General features: G+C 44.2%; 2 protein-coding genes across 8 annotated transcripts in view; one reads left to right on the top strand and one right to left on the bottom strand.

Moving 5' to 3' along the window:
• The first annotated feature begins 1,268 nt into the window (after nt 1–1,268).
• Nucleotides 1,269–6,835, top strand: acp6 (acid phosphatase 6, lysophosphatidic). Of its 6 annotated transcripts, none has more exons than XM_085250358.1 (12): nt 1,269–1,356; nt 1,780–1,849; nt 2,255–2,480; nt 2,569–2,697; nt 3,252–3,382; nt 3,559–3,638; nt 3,743–3,830; nt 4,003–4,135; nt 4,568–4,668; nt 4,781–4,873; nt 4,950–5,115; nt 5,214–6,835. In XM_085250358.1, the coding sequence occupies exons 3-12, from the start codon at nt 2,262–2,264 to the stop codon at nt 5,346–5,348; spliced, it is 1,275 nt and encodes a 424-aa protein (XP_085106484.1). In that variant the 5' UTR covers nt 1,269–1,356; nt 1,780–1,849; nt 2,255–2,261; the 3' UTR covers nt 5,349–6,835. The 6 variants fall into 6 exon arrangements, with proteins under 6 accessions (XP_085106484.1, XP_085106488.1, XP_085106483.1 ...); XM_085250362.1 differs by having other exon boundaries at nt 1,277–1,356; nt 1,780–1,840; nt 4,745–4,873; XM_085250357.1 differs by having other exon boundaries at nt 1,278–1,356; nt 1,780–1,840.
• A 726-nt stretch (nt 6,836–7,561) lies between these two features.
• Nucleotides 7,562–19,060, bottom strand: part of bcl9 (BCL9 transcription coactivator) — a 28,559-nt gene continuing 17,060 nt past the window's right edge. For both annotated transcript variants that reach the window (XM_085250355.1, XM_085250356.1), the window contains exons 3-10: nt 17,579–18,035; nt 14,623–14,927; nt 14,329–14,436; nt 13,999–14,185; nt 13,287–13,383; nt 10,994–13,157; nt 10,213–10,485; nt 7,562–10,104 (exon numbers count right to left, since the gene is read on the bottom strand). In XM_085250355.1, coding sequence (XP_085106481.1) covers nt 9,062–10,104; nt 10,213–10,485; nt 10,994–13,157; nt 13,287–13,383; nt 13,999–14,185; nt 14,329–14,436; nt 14,623–14,927; nt 17,579–17,865 — 4,464 coding nt within the window. In that variant the 5' untranslated portion in view covers nt 17,866–18,035 and the 3' untranslated portion in view covers nt 7,562–9,061. The remainder of the gene's footprint in view (nt 10,105–10,212; nt 10,486–10,993; nt 13,158–13,286; nt 13,384–13,998; nt 14,186–14,328; nt 14,437–14,622; nt 14,928–17,578; nt 18,036–19,060) is intronic.

Below are 19,060 nucleotides of genomic sequence, written 5' to 3' on the forward strand. Positions count from 1 at the left end.
ACCTCTTTCCAAACAAGAGTAAGCTCAAGGAGATTTTGCTTTACTTGAGTTATGATTCAGTAATGATTAAGAGGACTCTGGCAACATGGAAGATGAAGGTCCCTTCAGTGTGACTGGAATTCGTGAGCAAGTCATGCGTTAGGTATCTCTACGTGAATGCGTGACTCACATCTTTTTTTTAAAAAAGTTAATTCCTGAAAAAAAGTCTTCTTTTTAAAGATCTTATATAAATATAAATGGGGCATGTTTCTTGTTTTTTTTTCTGCAGCTCTGCTTAAGACTTTTGGAAATTTAATTTAATAGATTTACATGCTGTAGTTAGAAGGAAAAACTGGGGGGAAATTCAGACAAGTATTAATATCTTTTACTAAAATAAAAACAGCTAAACTTGTTGATATAACACACATAGAATAAGTACGTTTGTGCCATAAGACGGCTGAGATCCAGATCAGGGTCAGCCCTCTTTTCTTTACATTTTCCTTAAGGACCTGAACATTCTTATAATTTTTTCTAAATAGTCTTAAGCAACAAAACTCCAGGCTTTTTTCATTAATTTTCCTGCAACTGACCAAGAAAAAACTCCAGCAAAGCCCTGCCGCAGGACCTGAAGTATGCATCTGGCCCTTTTTTATTCATCTACTGTTCACTGTAGCTTCATCAAAAATGCTCTCAGTGAAAGGGTGACTGTCAAGAAGCTGCTTTTAAGGAAGGGAAACAGAGAGAAGGTGCTGAGGTACGCCAAATTACGCAAGAAGTAGACTGAAAACCTTGTCTCGGGAAGTTCAGGCTGTGCTTTAGAACAAAGGTGGTCATAGCAAATATTGACTTTCAAGCTTGTCTGAACTCCACAAACTCTGTTTTACCGTAATGTACTGCATATCCATTTTTATCTCAAGTTATAATTTTTAAAAAGAATTGTCTTGGGTTGCTCAAGACTTTTGCACAGTAGTGTACATTTGCAATTAAAGATTACAACAACAACAAAAGCCCAGAAAATCCTCGCTTTTGGATAAACAAATTGTCCAAATTCGAATATATTTGATCTATAACTTTATAAAATAGATTAAAGTAACAAATCCTCTTAGTTCGAAATGCAGATACAGTTTCTTCCTGTAGAGGGGAGTAGCGTACTTTGGTGGTGTTCTCCCCTTCAAGTCTCCAAACAAAAACAGAAGAGCGGCAGTACTCCGAGGGGATGTCGGGAAATGTAGTTTAATCTTCACCTCTCTCTCATTTTCTTCTATTCTGAAGCATTATTTGCCGGCCTACAGTTACCGACATGACTTGCGCCTCTGTACTGGTGGAAACTTAGTTGCTGAATGACTGAAGTGAATTTTGTCATCTCCCGGACGCCGTGTATGTTTTAATCGAGGGTAACACTTTATTCTGTATCTGTAGGTAATGCCGTGGCTGTGTGGTAGCAGTGATCTTCCTTGGTGATACTGGCATCGAGGCTGACAGCAGGGACTTTACCCTCTGCTGCACCTCGCTAGTTTAGAGTTCACCTCGGTTAGCTCTGTTTTCGTAACGTGTTTCACTGAGTTCCTGTTGCCTAACCTGTGCCCTGTGCTGTTGAAATGCTAATAATCTGAGTTTTATAGCAGAAGTAGATAGTGTTACAAAAAAATAAATATTTAATGAGGAAAACGTCACATCCTGGGGAGCTCATTGCACCAGTGTTGCACCATCAGAAACCGTCATCTTTTTTTTTAACGTTGATTCTCTACACTCACGCTTCTGTCTGTAGTAACAACTTCCGCTTTACTCAATGTGTTACAGTTGGCCACACCATCATCATCTCTGACATCCCTGACCGTGACAGGAGGTCTAACTGTGCCAGGTAACACAGGTTAGTGAAAAGAGCAGAAGCAGCTGTTAGACTGATTTTAATGGCCTAACAAAGGCTTTTTAAATGCGAGGCTTTTGCTGCTTTTCTTGTCTTGTTTATTTGAAATCCTTTGAGTTTTCACAGTTTTGTATTGAAAGACTGATGAGGATTTGTGACTGCTGATTAACTGATGTTGTTCAAACAGAATGTCCAAATAATTTAGTTTAAAAGAGTTTTAAATGGATGTTTGTATGTTTTCATAGTCTCTTAAAACCATGCACTTGGAAGCTTTAATAGTTTTTAGATCAAATTCCAACTTTCTAATCGATCTCTTATGTAAGGGACACAGACTGTTTCGATCCTGTGCATATGCTTTATCTCACTCTCAGTGGCTCTGTGGTGACAGCTGGTGTCTTTTGTTCACAGCACAGCCATGAAGGGACTTTGGGGCGGAGCGGCTGCGTTAGGGTCGGTGTCCGTGGCGTTTGGCTCGATGCTGTGGTCACAGCAGAAGACTAAACCGGAAAAGGCTGCTACGGGTTCCAACCTTGCTGACACGAACGCTGATTCCCCTTACGAGCTAAAGCTGGTCCAGATCTTGTTCCGGCACGGCGCCCGAACGCCCCTAAAGTCAATACCTGATATTATGGAGGTAAAACTGTCTTCCGTTAAGAGCATGTTTTGTAGAAAATGATGTTTCACACATGAAAAAAAACTGCAAATTCTTTTTTTCAACAAAGGCCCAGTGGGTGCCAACGCTTTTGGAGCCACCGCCGCACACCAGCATCGACTATGTAGTGACAGATCTTCAGGGTGGCCCCAGGCCCCCGGCTCCTATAGAAGACAGCTATCGGAAAAACATACTTAGTGTGAGTCATTGTCTTTTTTGTTTTTTTAAATAGGTGTGATGTGGCTGCTGGCTGTCATCTGGCTTAGTTGACTTTGACTCTCACTATGAAAATGATGGAATAAACCTAATAATGCTGCTTTGCTTTTAGTGGTATGACAAAGTTAATGTCTGAACACATTTCTTCTGGGCTTTCCATAGACCTTATGTGTGTAGCACACTTGTTACTCTCCTCAATTCATGTAGTTTTTCTCCATCTAGTGGCTTAAAGGTGCCACTACAGACATCACTGGCCTGAGCTCACTCACTCGCCGCTGAACTGTACGTAGAGCTTCCTATTGACATATCGTGTCCGGTCACAGTGTCCGTGGAGCTGTTACTTTCCTGTGCTGAGAGCTGCTTTGCTAAAGAGGTTTAACTTCACTGGATTTAGCTTAGAAAACTAAATCCCCCAATATGGACTCCGGCCATTCTTGTACCACATCCAGCCCGGATTCCTGCATGTGATCACAGGTGTGTGTCTGCCCGGCCACATCTGTGGGTATATAACCTGATCCTGTTTGTTGTGTTTGGCAGGGTGGCACATTCCCTGGTCAGCTGACCACACTGGGCATGCAGCAGCTGTATGAGTTGGGCAAAAGACTAAGGGGGAGATACATTGAAGAAAGCGATTTCCTTACCTCCACATTTAACCCAGCTGAGGTCTAGTAAGTGGTCCAAATCATAATGAGGAGCAAGGAGAAAAAAAACCCTCATATCTGTGCTCTGACATTTTGATAGATTGGGTTTATGAGTGCAAGTACAAAGGATATGAGTTTAAATGCTTTTACTATTTTAGAACTGGGTGCCTTCCATGACCTATTTTTTTCCTCCTTATTTCTAGCGTGCGCTCCACTAATATTGTGAGGACCATTGAGTCTGCCAAGTGCCTGGTTGCAGGGCTCTTCCAGCAAAAACAAAAAGGTAGAGCGGAGATGTGCAGTATGTTACTTATCCCATTTTTCTGTCTCATCTCATCTGTTTATTTAATTTTTCATTTATTTTGCAATTTCCTGTTCTACTTGCAGCAATTGTGCCTATTTTAACATCGGAGGCCGAATCTGAAATCCTGTATCCTAACTATCACGGATGCAAGATGCTTAAAATCCTTTGCGGGTATGAAGAGAGTGTGTTTTCCTAGCAATAGAGTCCCATCAAGCCTAAACCATCCTACTGGAGCCTTGAAATAATGTGCTGTGGAAACATTATGAGCAGAGTTGAGGCGCCTGTGACAGGTTGTCACGGTGTATCTGTGTTTTGTGGCTGACACCGCGTGTGTTCTTTGCAGCCACCGCTGGGCAGAGTCGACCACTCTGCCAGACATCGCGGCAGACCTGCAGAGCATCCAGAGCGAGCTGGGGATTGCTGCTCACCAGAAAGTTGACTTCATCCTCATTAGGGATGACATGGTTGCCAGAGAGGTGACACTGCCACATTGTGATTTATGTGACTTTTTGCCAGCTCTTGCCACAAGCTATCAGAATTACATAGGATTTACTGTAAAGACGTGGCCAGGAAGCCGCAACCTCGCAAGCTGCTCCTTATGTAAGATGAAACTCAGCATCAGAGTTCATTAATCTTCTTGAGATCCAGCCTGATATTAACCCAGATATTAAGATTGACAGCATGTGTCCATGTGTCACAATAGAGGGTGAAATCACATTTAATGAGTAGGAAGCCGCAGTTTTTCTGGAGGGTTCTCACTAGTCAAAGTCAGCGGTGGTGTCGATGTCTATCTGTTGTCATTTAATTCTCACAGACAAATGAAATCAATGCATTTAGCTTCATGCTATTTAAACAGAAATTATACGGAGTTATTTGAAGACTTGCGACTTGTTCCTTTGCATTAACAGACACACGGCCTGCCCTGCCCTCAAGTGCTCGACACCTGGAGGGATAAAGTGGAGCAAAGAGCCGTGGATATGATGTGCCATATCTTCGAGCCCAGCAAGAGGTCAGATTAACCAAAGTCACCAGTCCCAGGGGCTTATCTAAAAGGCCAGATTGAGATTTACCACTTGTGCATTCAGCTTCACAGGCTGCCTTTCTCTTGCTGTCTGTGGCAGAGAGAGCTTGCAGCTGTCTGTGGGACCTCTCTTGCACATGTTGGTGGACAACATCGAGGAGAAACTACAGGGCACCTCATCAGAGCCAAGCAGGTTGGACGCGCATTATTTCACACATAACTGTGGTTGGTCTTCAAATGCTTCACTCTTGAAATGCTCTCTCGAACAGGAAGGTGTTTTTGTACTCCGCACATGACACCACTCTGATTCCTTGTCTCTTGGCTTTGGGGATTTTTGACATGAGATGGCCACCGTATGCCGCTGATCTCACTGTGGAGCTGCACCAGAACCGGAAAACTAATGAGGCCTTTGTTAAAGTGTCATATGTAGGCGAGGTAGGAGCTGAGAATGTGTCGCAGGATGAGCAAAAACAAAAAAAAAATTGCTTTTTTTTTTTCTTTCTATAACCTCAAGTTACTTTTTCTTTCTGCAGGATCAACTCATTGGGGGTTGTAGTGCAGTCTACTGCCCCTTGGAGGAGTTCAAACGGGTCCTCTCCACGTACTCGCTGAGCCCTGAAGACTACCACTCGCACTGCAACAGAACCGTAGGCCCGACCGAACCCTGAACCTTGAGCAAGCCTTCGCATCGGCACACCGCTGACAGCCAGCACGCATCATGCCTTTTTAACATCCTCAGTCCTCTCTCCATCCAGCCGGCATCAGTCATTATCATCTCACTGTCAGAGCACGCTGGAGTACAGCCACTTTTGTAGAGCTTTCGGGTTACACCGCTTGCTTTCAGGAGTCAACATCATCTTGTTACCATGGCAATCGCATTAAAGGTGCTATAAATGACATTTTGAAGCACTGAATGGTGCACTAGAGCACTGGCATCTTAAGACCAAAGCAATCACCCCCCCACCCCCTTTCTCTCTGCAATTCATTTACAAACAGAAAGGTTGTGCACACGTGAGCCAACAAAAAGCATCCAGCCCCGACCATCACTCTATGCAAACACAGTAAAAGCCATTAAATGGCTGTGATATGCTGCATGCCCACCCACCATCAGCGGCACTTTTCCCATATTTTTTGTCCTGCATTCAGATTGGATGTGTGTTTTTAAAAATAAAATAAAAAACACAGATTTTGTTTGACATCTTAGATGGACTAACAATTGATGGGGTGCTTTTATTGCGCTTGGTAATGTCATAAACTGTAGTAACATTACCTTGACTTCCCCTGCCTCTTCTGTTTGTGCTCTTTGTGGGGGTGGGGCACCATGTGAATACTCTGAACTGTATTCTGTCTCTTTATAAATGCAGGGAGGACAAACATTTTCAAAGGGAGGGACTCATACACTAACGCACAGTGGCTACAAAAACAAAGAACAAAGACACTCATTTTACAACACGCAGGAGGCTTGCAGCTTCGTCCTCTGCTAAGATCATCATCACTCCACTACATCTGTATGAATAGCTTTTTGCTGTTATATGAAAAACCCGATATATAGAACCTTTAAAATTAAGTTAAACGATTAGTTCAATAACAGCTGAGTGCAAAGTGGAAGAGTGTGATAGATGCTTTATATTTGAATGCAAGTTAAGCTTACTGATTAAGGCTGAAGTTATTTTATACTTTCTAATTGTTAACCCCACAATTAGCTTCGTTTTTAAGAATAAACTGGTAACTCACCTGAACAGGAGTAAGGTTTACATTTGTTTGGGATTCTTTATGGTTGCAAGCATTTGCTGCACTGGGAAAATATAAAGCATATGTGAATGCTGCAAAGAAAATCATGTTTTTTGCAACTAGGGGACATCTCAGTCAGTAAAATGATGTGGTTTGTGTTTTTAATTAACTTAGAAATGAGGCCTTTATGGCACATTGGAATGTATTACATCAGGCTTTAGTCTAGCATTGATATTTATTCATAGGATAAATTTGTTGTTTTTCCTCTTTTTGGGGTGGTGTTTGTTAACATCTCCAACAGCATTCTCAACCTTTCCTTTACACTTTTAAACAACTACTGCAGTTATGCATCACACTGATATATGGACAGGTTTGTATTATGTGGCCTGTGTCTGATTGCTGATTAAATTATTCCATCAAATCAGTTGCGCTCCCAACTGTATTCATCATATACGGTTCGATCATTCTTCAGGGAAGTATAGTTTAATGTACTGGATCAAGTGTTTAGAAAGGTGTGGAGTAGAGACTGTGTTAGAACACTTATTCTGCTACATGTTTTGAATGCAACATTTTGCCTCCTTGTGAGACCACAGTGCAATGCATGCTTGAATCACACGGACCCAAGCGTTGCGCTGTTCCAGAAACACACGTTGTACCTCATCTGTGGGAGGTTCCCATGACCTGCCACTCAAAATGTAAAGATTTATTTTGGTTTGGTGTGACATGAATACAGATTTTAATCAATATGGAGTCTTTTTTTTTTTCTTCTCCCCCCTGTAAGCTCACATCTTGCGAGAGGCTCTGAACTATTCCCACAGGCCAAATGAAACTTTTAAAATACAGGTTAGAAAAACCTCAAGGCCTCTTCTGAAGCTAATGGAGAAGCATTTGAACGCATCAACAAGCTTGAATCTATTTTAGAAGTGTGGTGTCCTCTGAAAATAGTCTCACTTAGTACCTCCTGATAAAATGTCAGCATATCAACGCTGCTCCTTAATATGACTTGCACTTCTTGTAGCAGAATGTTGGTAAGCTGGTATGAGTATGTACAAGACAAAGACGCGTAACTAGTCCTTGTAAGTGAAATAGTAAAGACTCCTCTGTGGAAACATACACACGTGTGCACACACACACACTCCATAGACATGTATATAACAAAAGAATATCTTTTATTTGTAGTCCATCACCACAGCCCTGGTAGGCTATTCTGCACCAAAGCCAATGGAGAAACACATGACAAGCTTATACAATAGAGAAAAGAGAAGAAGTCAACTGGATGGTAAGCAGTACGTGTTTACATTTCTGTGTCTCACTCCGGACACCACACCTGCCTTACTAAAAAAAAAAAAAAAAATTTATTTTATCTGTTTAAATTTTTTATACCAGATCTACCTAGCTCTAGTTCTATAATACCTGGCATACCTGCTGCGGCGTACAGCCACTCCTGTCCTATTCTGCTGACCATCGGGAGATTATTGCTGTGGGAATGATCATTACCCAGAGTCAACAAGAGAGTCAAAACAAAACAGGAACACAACAGGAACAAGAAGAACACAGCACATCTGGGTATTAGCAATAGTATTCACGCTGGCGAGCGTAGGAAGTCCTGAAAGTTTTGGAGCACAGAGTCAAATGTCATCTACAACTTGAAATGGACTGGAGATTATCATGGTGCTGCAAAGCTGCCAGGATCATCACACTTAAAATGTGTTTGCTCTCAATGGTAAAAATAGAGAAAGAAGACGCTTTCTGCAGATGGTCCATGTTTGTGCTTTTTTAATAATACTATTATCTTAATGAGGTCATAGTTTGGTTTGTTATACACTGGAGTTACAAAGAAAATTAAAATAGACTAAAATTTGAATAGCCCACCAATGGTAAACAGTACAGTATTTTTAGGGGGACGTTCCTCCCCCAATGAAAGCTTGGTAAGAGGAGTTGAGAGGTCACTGATAGAATGCCTATACATACAGACACATACATACATACCACACAAACGCACATTCGGTCAAGCACGCCAACGCACTCTCACGTATATACTGTACAGATACAGTCAAAACAATGGAGCGAGAGACAAGATGGATTTCCACTAAAGTCTTCACAAAGCACAAATTCTTCTTTCCTTTCTCTTGTTCCATACCACTTTCGCGACAAATTTGTTTTTTTGTTTTGTTTTTTTAATTTCAAAAAAGTAGACATATACTGTAGCATCTCCACGCTGACTTTTAGTTAGGTTTGATTCCTCTTTGATGTCGAAGTCATCTTTACAGTCAGATAATCAAAAAAACCCAAAAACAAACAAACAAAAAAAAAACAACCCAAAAACCCCCCCACATGAACAGTTTTGCAAAACTGTGTGACCACAACAATCCCATACATTCTGAAGTTCATGAGTCAAAATTAAATGTTCTTGTGGCAAAAAGTACTCCAATGCGGCCCTATCACAGTCTCCGCCGGAATAGTTCACACAGGACATTACCAGGTGACTGGTTATCTCCACTCTGCTCATTTTCTGGGTACGCCATCTCGTTCATATTTTACCTCCTTTACTCGAGTCCATCAGTTTAATGAATACTCTCCAGAGTCCGATATCATTACTCCTTCCTTGTGTATTGTCCAAGAACATTCTAGATACAATGTTTCTGTTGGATTAGAACATTCCAGGGCCCGGACTGAAGCCCATGTCCATGTCACGAGGCCTCATCTGAGCCCCCATCATCATTGTCTGCTGCGGGGGGCCGCCCATGCCCTGCAGTGACATCATCATGTTAGGTGAGCCTCCAGGACCTGGGTGGGCCATTTGTCTCCCCTGGATCATCCCTCCTGGGCCCCCAGGGGACATCATCCGGTGCTGAGGGCCCATCATGCCTTGGCTCATGAATCCCGGTGGCCGCATTGAATTGTGGCCAGGGTTGCCCATTGGCATGTCTTGAGGGCCCATTCCCCCAGGACCAGGTCCCCCTGACATTCCCCCCATCCCCTGCATTGGCATCCCCATCCTTGGTGGGCCGTCGCCCATCATGCTCTGCATGGGAAAGCCAGAAGGGTGTGGCGGTTTCCCCCCGGGGTTGTCTCCTCCACCTCGAGGGTAGTAAGACAGAGTCTGACTGGGCTTCTCTGAAGGGATTATCCTGGACAGGTCAAACTCGGGAATACCAGAAGCTCCCGGCCGCATTACCTCATGAAGGTCTGCGTCACTGAATCCACCTTGCATGTTATTGAACTCTGGCCCACCAGGGGTATTGGGTTTGCACATAACCCCATCAGCCCCTCCCCCATGAGACATATTCCCCATCCGTCCTCCCATAGGTCCTCCCTCTCCCTGGAAACCCATAGGATGGCCAGGGAAGCCTTGGGGACCGGGACCATTGTGCGGAGAGAAAGGGCCTTGCTGGGAAGGTGACTGGGTTAGGGGGTATCCCTGGCCCCGGTGAGGGTAACCCATGCGTCCCTGTGGCATCATTTGAGGGTTGGCCATTCCAGGGTCTTGAGGATTTGGTGGTATCATCATACCATGAGGCATCATGCCTGGGCCCATATTTGGGGCATTGGGAGAGGGCATCTGTGGGGGCATGCCATGTGAGAGAGGCTGGGATCCCATTGGATTCATACCTAGAGGGCTGAGGGCAGGCATAGGTCCAGCATTTCCAGGTCCCATCATACGTGGATTGCCTTGGTGATTCATTGCCATACCTATAAGTCAAAAAGAAATTATTATATACAGAGTATAGCGACTGGTAAAGTAGCTCAAGTTCAGAGAACTGAAATTAAATATTATACAGAAGATATTTCACGTCTTACCATTATTGTTCCCTGACGGCAGGTTAGGGGAGCGAGCTGGCGGTGAGTCATCATCAGAGCTGGCAACAGTCTTTATGGCATCGTGGTAAAGTGGGGTGGAGCTGGGCATTGCAAACTTGGACATGCGTGACATCATGATGGAGAGCGGGTTCTGGGATAGTGTTGGTTCAGGAGGTATGGTGTAAGGGCTACCAGACGGGACATTGCCTGGGAGAGACATGGAGCCAGATGGAGCCCCTGATGAAGGAGGGGCTGAGGGAGGGCCGTTACCACCTAGACGACAACATATGAAGAAACAGAGGACATGACAAAGAAATAATAAAATACAACAGTCGATTTTTTTTGCTTCTTGTGGATTGTTTCACATTAAACTACCACAAGTGACATTCCTTGCAATTTGTGTGCAAATTAAGACTTAGTAAGATAATGTGGCTACTATATTATGTGGCCAGAAGAGGGAGCCACTGGACCATAACCCACCCAACCCCACCCCACAGATGTGTTAATCTGCAAGATCTGATGAACATGGAAGATAGACACATCAGATCCATATCATTTTCAGTTTTTAGGTTGATTCTGTTTCAACAAGTTGAGTCAAATATCTGAAATGTGATCACTGAGACAATAACTGTAACTAAAATTCAACCCAATAATCATTTAAAAAATAAAATCCCAATATTAACTGAATACAACTTCTCTTTTTTCATTGTTTTTATTTAGGAATTTTCTTTTTACAAGAAAAGGGTACAGATAACAACAGAAAAGGAAAAACAATGCATACCTTGCTCCATACTTGGCATCATATTTGGTGAGGTGATACTGAGCGGAGGCTTGCCACCCTGAGGGGGCACTCCAGGACTCTGCATGGGTGGTTTTGGTGAGGAAGCCCATCCTGGAGATGGGTTAGGGAGAGAAGGAGATCTCATATGAACAGGAGAAGCACCTGCTGATCCCATCATGGAGTGAGGAGACTTCATTGGTGCTGAAGTTGGAGGTGCTGGGGGGGCAGCAGGGCCTGTGGAACCGGTGAGCATGCCAGCCAGTTGGGACGGTGTTTGAGGGGACTTAAGATTAGCCGAGGGAGAGCCCATCATGGGGGACTGCACTTGCCTCAGAGGAGGAGACTTAAGTGGATTAACACTGGGAGAGTTCCCACCTCCTGCTTGGACATTCAGATCTGCTGGCTTGCGGCCCCTCTGGCCTTGTGCAGGACCCCCAGCAGAGGGAATATGATTAATACGGCCATTGCCTCCAGTTGGTGTAGATCTGTGCTCTGGACCAAATGCTTGGTCTGCATGTGGACCCCTCATTCCTCCAGCACCCCCAGGGAAGGATCTCCCAGGCCCCATAGGAAAGTCTCCTGGCTGCGTCTGCTCAGGGAATGACCGACCCTGCATGGGCCTGCCTTGTGGACCCATATTTTCCATTGGCCCTCCACCCCCTCTCATTCTCATCATCTCATCAGGGCTCATATTCATGGGGGGATCTCGTAGTTTTGAAGGATGCATATGAGGTCCTGGCCCCGGGCCAGGCCCCATGCCGAACTCAGGTCCCATTTCTCGGCCCCCTATTCCTGGCAGTCTAGAGGAAGGACTCATGGGACCATCACTGGGCATTCTGGGAAACATACCCATGCCATTACCTGGTTCCATTCCACTTCTTTGGTGTCCCATCATCCTCTGCATGTCCATCATCATCCCAGGAGGAAGACCCTTCTCTCCACCCATTCCTTGGTGAAACATTGCCTCTTGGACTGACTGAGGGTTTGGGAAACGCTCACCACGAGCTCCTGGACCAGCAAACATTGGCCCAGGTCCTCCAGGGAAACGCGCTTCTCCTATACGGGGAGGCAACTCATCAGGCCATCCCATTCCAGGCCTCGGGGGGCCCTCCATCTCGGGATTCATCATACCAGAGAAGCCAGGCATCCTCTGCATATGTGGGGGCATACCCCTGGGGCCAGGACCCATGCTCATGCGCTCTGGATAGTGATCCGGTGGCCCACCGGGTCCTCCCCACATTTCTCCTGGGCCCATCTGATAAGGAGGGGGGGGCCCTCGCATCATGCCACGTGGACCATGGGGGTGCATCATCATATCAGGACCAATTGGCCGGTGTTGCATTTCTTGTTTCTTCCTCTTCTCTTCGTAAAATTCCTGCTGTAGCTTCAGCCACGCCACCTGTTCTGGGGTCATCTGCTCTCCATCTCCACATCCACCTGGGCCTCCCATGTGTGGACCCATTTCATCCTGTGGAAATGGGGGCATGTCCCTGGGACCATGGGGTGGGCCAAAAGGTGGACCTTGTGGACGAGGTCCTACTGGTCCACCTGGTGGGCCTAAACTCTGAGACTGCGCTATCATAGCCTGTAAGGGGCCCTGCTCAGACCTCCGGGGTGGCGCATCAGGACCCCCATCATGGGGTCCACCATGAGATTGTTGAGCTCCAGCTGGCGGGGCATCACGGTCATCAGGGAAAAGCATGCGCTGAATATCTCGCAAGGTCTGCAGAGAGCGCTGCCGATGTTCTATCTGTTCTTGTGACAGACCCTCTGTGTTCACCTCCATGTTCAACAGCTCCTGGGTTAGCTGCTGGTGTTGCTGCTGCTGTTGGGGTGTCAGACCTGTTCCACCAGTTCCTCCACCCTGTCCACTTTCACCTGATGTTGGGGGATTGAGGCCAGCCTCTGGTTGGGATGCAGGGACCTGGTCAACTGGGGCTGTAGTGTTACTGGGGCTGCTGCTGGGAATATTTTTGGATTCCATGCCTGTAGAGGATGAGCCTTCCTGCGGAAGAACACCAGATTGGCTCCCTTGATTTGAAGGCTGTGGTGGGGCTGGCTCTGACGTGCCAGGTAAGGACGGGTTGGATCCAGGCTGGTGGCTCTGATCTTGGGTGTGGGACGGAGGCTGCTGGGGAGGATTGGAGTCGTTTGCTGCATTGTTCTTTAACACAGAGAAAGAGAAACGGGATTGAGATGTAGCAGTGTCAACATAATCATGTTCATATATATATAAAATTTCATATGCCATGTATATATGTTAGTATTTATTTACTATGAAATGAGTATTTACCAAGAGGAGGTGAGCTATGTCCCTGTTGTTGGAGATGTTTGTAATGTGGAAGACAATGATGTTTTCTATACGGCCACTAATAACCTCTTCAGCTGCCCTGAGGACAAGGAGGCAGACGGTTAGATATCAGTCATCAGACACAATAGTGAGTGTGAGTGTGTGAGACAGTGAGCCACATGAATGAGTCTTAGATGCGACCATGAAGGTAATGCCAAGGTCAGCAGACTAAGAAAAGTATTACACGTGCACACCTTCTATTGGGCATCCACATATTTGATCTCCAACTCCCAAAAGAGAGTGGTAATCTAAGCAAAGCATGTACTCCCACTGAAAAACACACGTGCTTGTGCAGATACACACAAAATATTTAGGCTATAATTGAAAAAGCTGGGTGAAGGACAGGCGAGGAAGCCAAGTACCTTAGTCCCACATATACAAACAGCTTTAACAGTCACTGATGACAGAAGCACAAAGATACACTCAATGAAAATATCCCTGTTAGCAATTCTATTTTAATCGTGTTGCTGCAGATGTAGGTTTTTATTATGTAAAAGAAAAAATGTTTTACTTTCTATAAACTCATTAATATTTAAAACTTGGCTAGATAAACCAACTGTGAACACCAACAATTAAACAGGAATATTCTATTTCTAAGCCAAAAAATATATGACAAATACGAAGTAATAGAAAAGGTAACTTCTGGCTTCCTTACTTGTTAGCTATCCCTGTGCTGAAGACATAAACAAATTTTGAGCCTTGTTTCTGGCCACTAGCAGGCTCTGTTGTGGAGACTTGGCCTCCCAGTGTATTGTGGGAGGGCGTTGAGGAGCGACTGAGTCCGGCATTGGAGGTAGAATGTGTGACAGTGTCCTGGGGATTCACATCGCTGGAGTTTGAGTCTGCAGGGAGAGAACAGGGTATCACCCACGACTTTAAGCACAGATTTATGGGAAATGTAGTTCTACTGAAAACCGCTGTCAAGTCAAGTTGATTAATGGAGGGAATATTATATATGCTTGAATGCACATGTTAACACACTTACTGAAGAATCCTCTGTTATCTTCGTCACTTTCTCCCCCAGAGTACCAGTCAGCTCCACTGTACGGCGCCCTCCTCTCCGTAACACATATCCTCTTCGCCCTGCTACTATCTGTACACACACACGCACACACAAAGCCATCAGTGGCCTTAGGTTTATCAGTGTGACTGGCAATGAGGGACTGCAAAGTACATCTTTCAAGATGTCCAATTTGTATTCTCTTGGCAGAGTGTGTAGTATTAGCAAACAACACAGCAGATGATTTGATAATACTGTACTGGCTATGGTGATTCTTACCTGTTTCCTCACTGGTAGGCGTACCACTCTCTGGTTGTTCGGATGACTCTGCAGAGTTGTTCATGCTCCTTTTGGATTTCACCTTGGAGCTTGGGCCGGAGCTTAGGCTCTGGCCGTTTTTAAGCCCCACTCCACCTGCAACATTTTGAGCCCCTTTGGTCTTGGGGTCACAGGGTGAGGGCTGTGATTGGCTGCCCGTACTCCCTGGTTTGCCCTGATTGGGCATTTTAGAGTCACTCTGGGCGGCAGTGGAGGGAGACACGACAGGAGGTGATCGTACCATGGCCTCCGTCTTAGGTTTAGGGCTGAAAAACAATGAATAGATAAGGATACATTTACGCCATGAACTAAAACAGCTACTTTGCCTTGAAATCTGTGAAAAACATCAGATATTTTGGATACAACAAAAGGCCAGGGGCATTTTAGCAGGCTTATCTAATAATCATTTTCTGGAATCAAGAATGAACCAGGTAAATCACAGATAAATGCGGAGGCACCTTGCCATCCATAGGGTCTTTAATCCCACGACACCTAGTCATAACATGTGCCTTTTTCCCCTCCGATATGGTACCCAAGAGGGGTGGCAGAGAGAAAACCAAAGGAAAATGTGAACTTTGTGTTCTTTTAGTCCTCCCCCCCCCCCAAAAAAAACCAACTTGCAACTGCTAAACACAGCATCAGTTTGACAACCAACAGTTGGCATAGATGTCTGTGAACGCAAGATTAAGTTACCGGTATGGGGAATTCAGTGCACACAGATCTCATCTGCAAAGAGACAGGGCACCTACAAATGACTGCTGCTAACCGGCTCTGAGAGCAGTTCAGTTCAGGCAAGCAGGAAACATCCAACTGGCAGAGAACTTCCATACCACACCCTAATATCTTTCTTTCTTCCTCATATACACACACACACACACACACACACACACACACACACACACACACACACACACACACGTACAAGTAGCATAACATATGCCAACATGTCCAAAAGGTTCAGCCACAGCTCTGCACACTGTACGTATGTAGAGAGACACACAGCCAGCAGAACAAGAAGGCAAAGCCATAAGTTTGGCAGTCCGTGCAGTCATTTCCAGAGGCTCCAGAACCATGAGTCAGCAGGGAAAACTTCCAAGCCCAGTGTACTCCCTGACCCTGGAAGAGCTCTGGATCACGCATCAAAACCTTAAACTAATAATTCACAAAAAATGATTTTACATTAGCATTACACCTGACCAACACCTAATTTCCACACCATACAGGTAAAGCAAATTGTTCAGGTTTGTACCACCTTCTTGACCTTGCCAACATGCAACTCTTATAGATTTATCAGGTATCGTGTAGACATACTTGCTTACAAGCCTCACTTCAAAATACCGCTACAATTAAAGACATCAAGAGAGTAAGTTCAATTCAGTAAAGAGAAATGAAAATACCAGAGTAGTAATAACCTTAAAAAGCATAAGGATAACATGTTAGCTTTATTTTATTTATTGTTTTTATTTTATTTTACTTTTTTGTTTTTTAATTTTAGATGTGCAAGTGAGATGACTTTATAAACGGCCGAGCCTTCCTCTTTAAGAAGAAAGCCCTGTAGGTAACGTGTGTGCCTCAGGGTCCTTGCAGGGACTGAGTGACTCCGTCTGTCGAGTGTGTAGGAAAAAGTAACATTACAATCATTAAGCCACAGCCACTGGTGAAGCGCAAGCAGACAGAGGTAATTAAGTTAAAGTAATCAGCCAAAAGAGTCTAGATAGGGCCTAGTTTCTGTGTTAACAGCTATCCAAACGCATTTTCTGCCTGCTGCTACAGAAAAGTAAATGATGTCCATGCAAAAAGATTACTTAAGAGTAATTTCTAACTATGGCTAGCTTTTCTAGCCAAACTAGAGAAGAGACACCATTTTAAACTAGGTCTTCCTACCAGGTTTAGGAGCTGGAATAGAAAAAGAAATAACTGTCCTGTCTCCCTGTGCTCCCGTTTTTCTCTTCACTTTGCCTTCATTCCCTCAAATAGTCGTGGCAGACAGTTGTGCCTCGTGTAGCCTGGTTCTACCAAAGGTTTCTTCCTGTTCAAAAGGAGTTTTTCTTTCCCACTGTCACAACATGCTTGCTCATACCGGATCATCTAATCGTTGGAGTTTTCTGAGTACTGTAGGGTCTTTAAATAAACCAGAAGTGAACTGAAATTGAACTGAACTCTGTGCCCACATGCATCAATTAGGAAAAGAGCTGCCCCATTCTTGATGGCTATAAGGGTTTAAACGACATGCTGATTGTAAGCAGCGTAAACAGATCTGACAGCAGGAATATGTTTATTTCTTACATTCAAATACTAGAACAACAGCTCTCTAGAAAGTACAGTACATATGAGCAAAAAGGCCGCCTTAATGTGGCCTCGGTCTTGCTGATTTTTAAAGTTAATATTTCTTATTTCAACTAAATCTAAGCTGGAAAAACAGGCAGAGCTTTTCAATTTGCCCCTTGTTCTTAACTGTTGTTAATGACCTTGGCTTTTTTTCTTCTTCTTTTTTTCCAATTACGTAAAAAAAAAAAAAGAATTGCCGTGGACAGATGTTTCCTCAGTAAAGTTTGATTACATGTTATTGAAGCTAAATAACAAGCTTAAGTGGTTTAGTCATCATTAATAGTCCACCAAACTGTCTAGGAAGGTTGTCTTAACAAAAAAAAAGGAGAAAAAAAAAAGGGTAGTAGTTTTTCAAACAACCCTTTAAAAAGTTTTATTTCCATGTACTTCCAAAGATTTTCATGCAGTTAAAAATGCTTTGCTGTCCATCATAAACAGTCTGGATTAAACATTATTTTAATCCATAGCTTTAATATATAGCCAGTATAACCTAGATTTCAGTTACACCCACAAAATAGCTGATCATTATTAGAAAGGAAGTATCGCAGGGCAATATCCACAGGTTGTCACATTGTATGAATCCACTCACCTTTGTGTGTTGGTGGACGGGGAGTTCTTTAGCCTATTGGAGTTCATTGATGGAGCTCCCAAGACTACAGAACAGGGTGGAGTGATGAGCTGGTGAGGACTGCCTGTGTGTGTGAGCGGCGCTTTTGCACGCACGTTCCTGGAGCCAGGAACAGGATTCCCAATGTTCGACAGGTTTCCCCGACCGTCCTTGGCCTCTTCTCTCTCTTTCTTTCCTCGTTCCCTCTTGCTGAAATGTGTCGCTGCTGTACCTGCCGCCGCTGGCCTCTCCTCTTGGACCTCCAACATTCTCTCTACGTCCTTGTCTGTGTGGGTGTGCGTGTATGTGTGTAAGTGTATGTGTGTGTGTGGGAAAAGTGTGGAAAAAAATAACAATAGTCCAGAAGGCTTCTCTTGTTCTTGTTCAGTGTGTATTTATGAAATTCCCCCAAGGGGGCTTTCAACGGCCCTTGGGCACACTGTTGAGAGAAAAGAAGGAGAAAAAGGACTGTTAACAAAACTGGAAAAGGTAGACGCCGTCTCAAGAGAGTTCAAAGTGACACTCTACCCAAAGTCTTCTTATTATCAATCTTTGTTATTTCCCCCCTCTTTTAAAGTTGCTTTGGGCAAAACAGGGCTTAATAAAGTAATTCTGACATTATTCAGTAAGAAAATCGTAGGTCAAATTCATTACCTGACGACTTACACAGACTTCAGTCATTGTTAATTGTAACCTCAGCATGTTTGTTTTTCCCCCAGTGTCTGAAATGTCTGCTTATAGTGCATTTTTTTTTTCGCCCTCAACACACTCAGTGCTTCACACACAGACTTTATATGGGCAGGCCGCCCAGGTATGTTAAGACCCGCCCAAATACATTTAGAGACTGGCTTTAGCTTTATTCCATATCCATCTGAGAGAATGATGCCATCCGCAACGAATGGACAATACCCTTTGCTTTCATTTTTAAAATTCAGACACTGCTGACCCGCTTGCCAGCAGATCAACAGCCTGATCTCTACTATGACAGCTTTCAACATCATTCAGCTGCTTTCCAAGATTATCGCATCCTGCAAATGGACACATTACATGCGCCGTCTTATACTTAATTTATGGTAGAGACGTTGTGTCTGTTTGCATAGGTATTTGTCTGCAGAGAGGCTCTCCGTAGGCAACCAACTCCAACGTCAAAAGTCCTCAAAAAAAAAAACAACAACAACAAAAGCACATAGCTCGACGTGGATGAGTGTATGCATAACCTGAACCCTGACGGCTTGAAGAGTGGGCCACAAACAGGAGCAGCATGAGAAGCTGCAGTGGACGCTTTTCTTTATTTTGAACACTTGGTTTCACTTAAGCAATTTGCAAGTTATAAACCTGCTTTTGTCCACAAGTGATGGACCAACAATAGCACAAGCAAGTAAAAGTAGCCTACAGATCAGTTGTTTGTGGCGTCGCCCCCTAGTGACAGTAAACAGCTACAACATGTATACAGCCATCCACAAA

This window comes from Mchenga conophoros, linkage group LG16, assembly GCF_057382185.1.
Source record: "Mchenga conophoros isolate Kocher_MC1m ecotype Shallow Benthic linkage group LG16, M_conophoros_male_GT1.1, whole genome shotgun sequence".
Classification (NCBI taxonomy): domain Eukaryota; kingdom Metazoa; phylum Chordata; class Actinopteri; order Cichliformes; family Cichlidae; genus Mchenga; species Mchenga conophoros.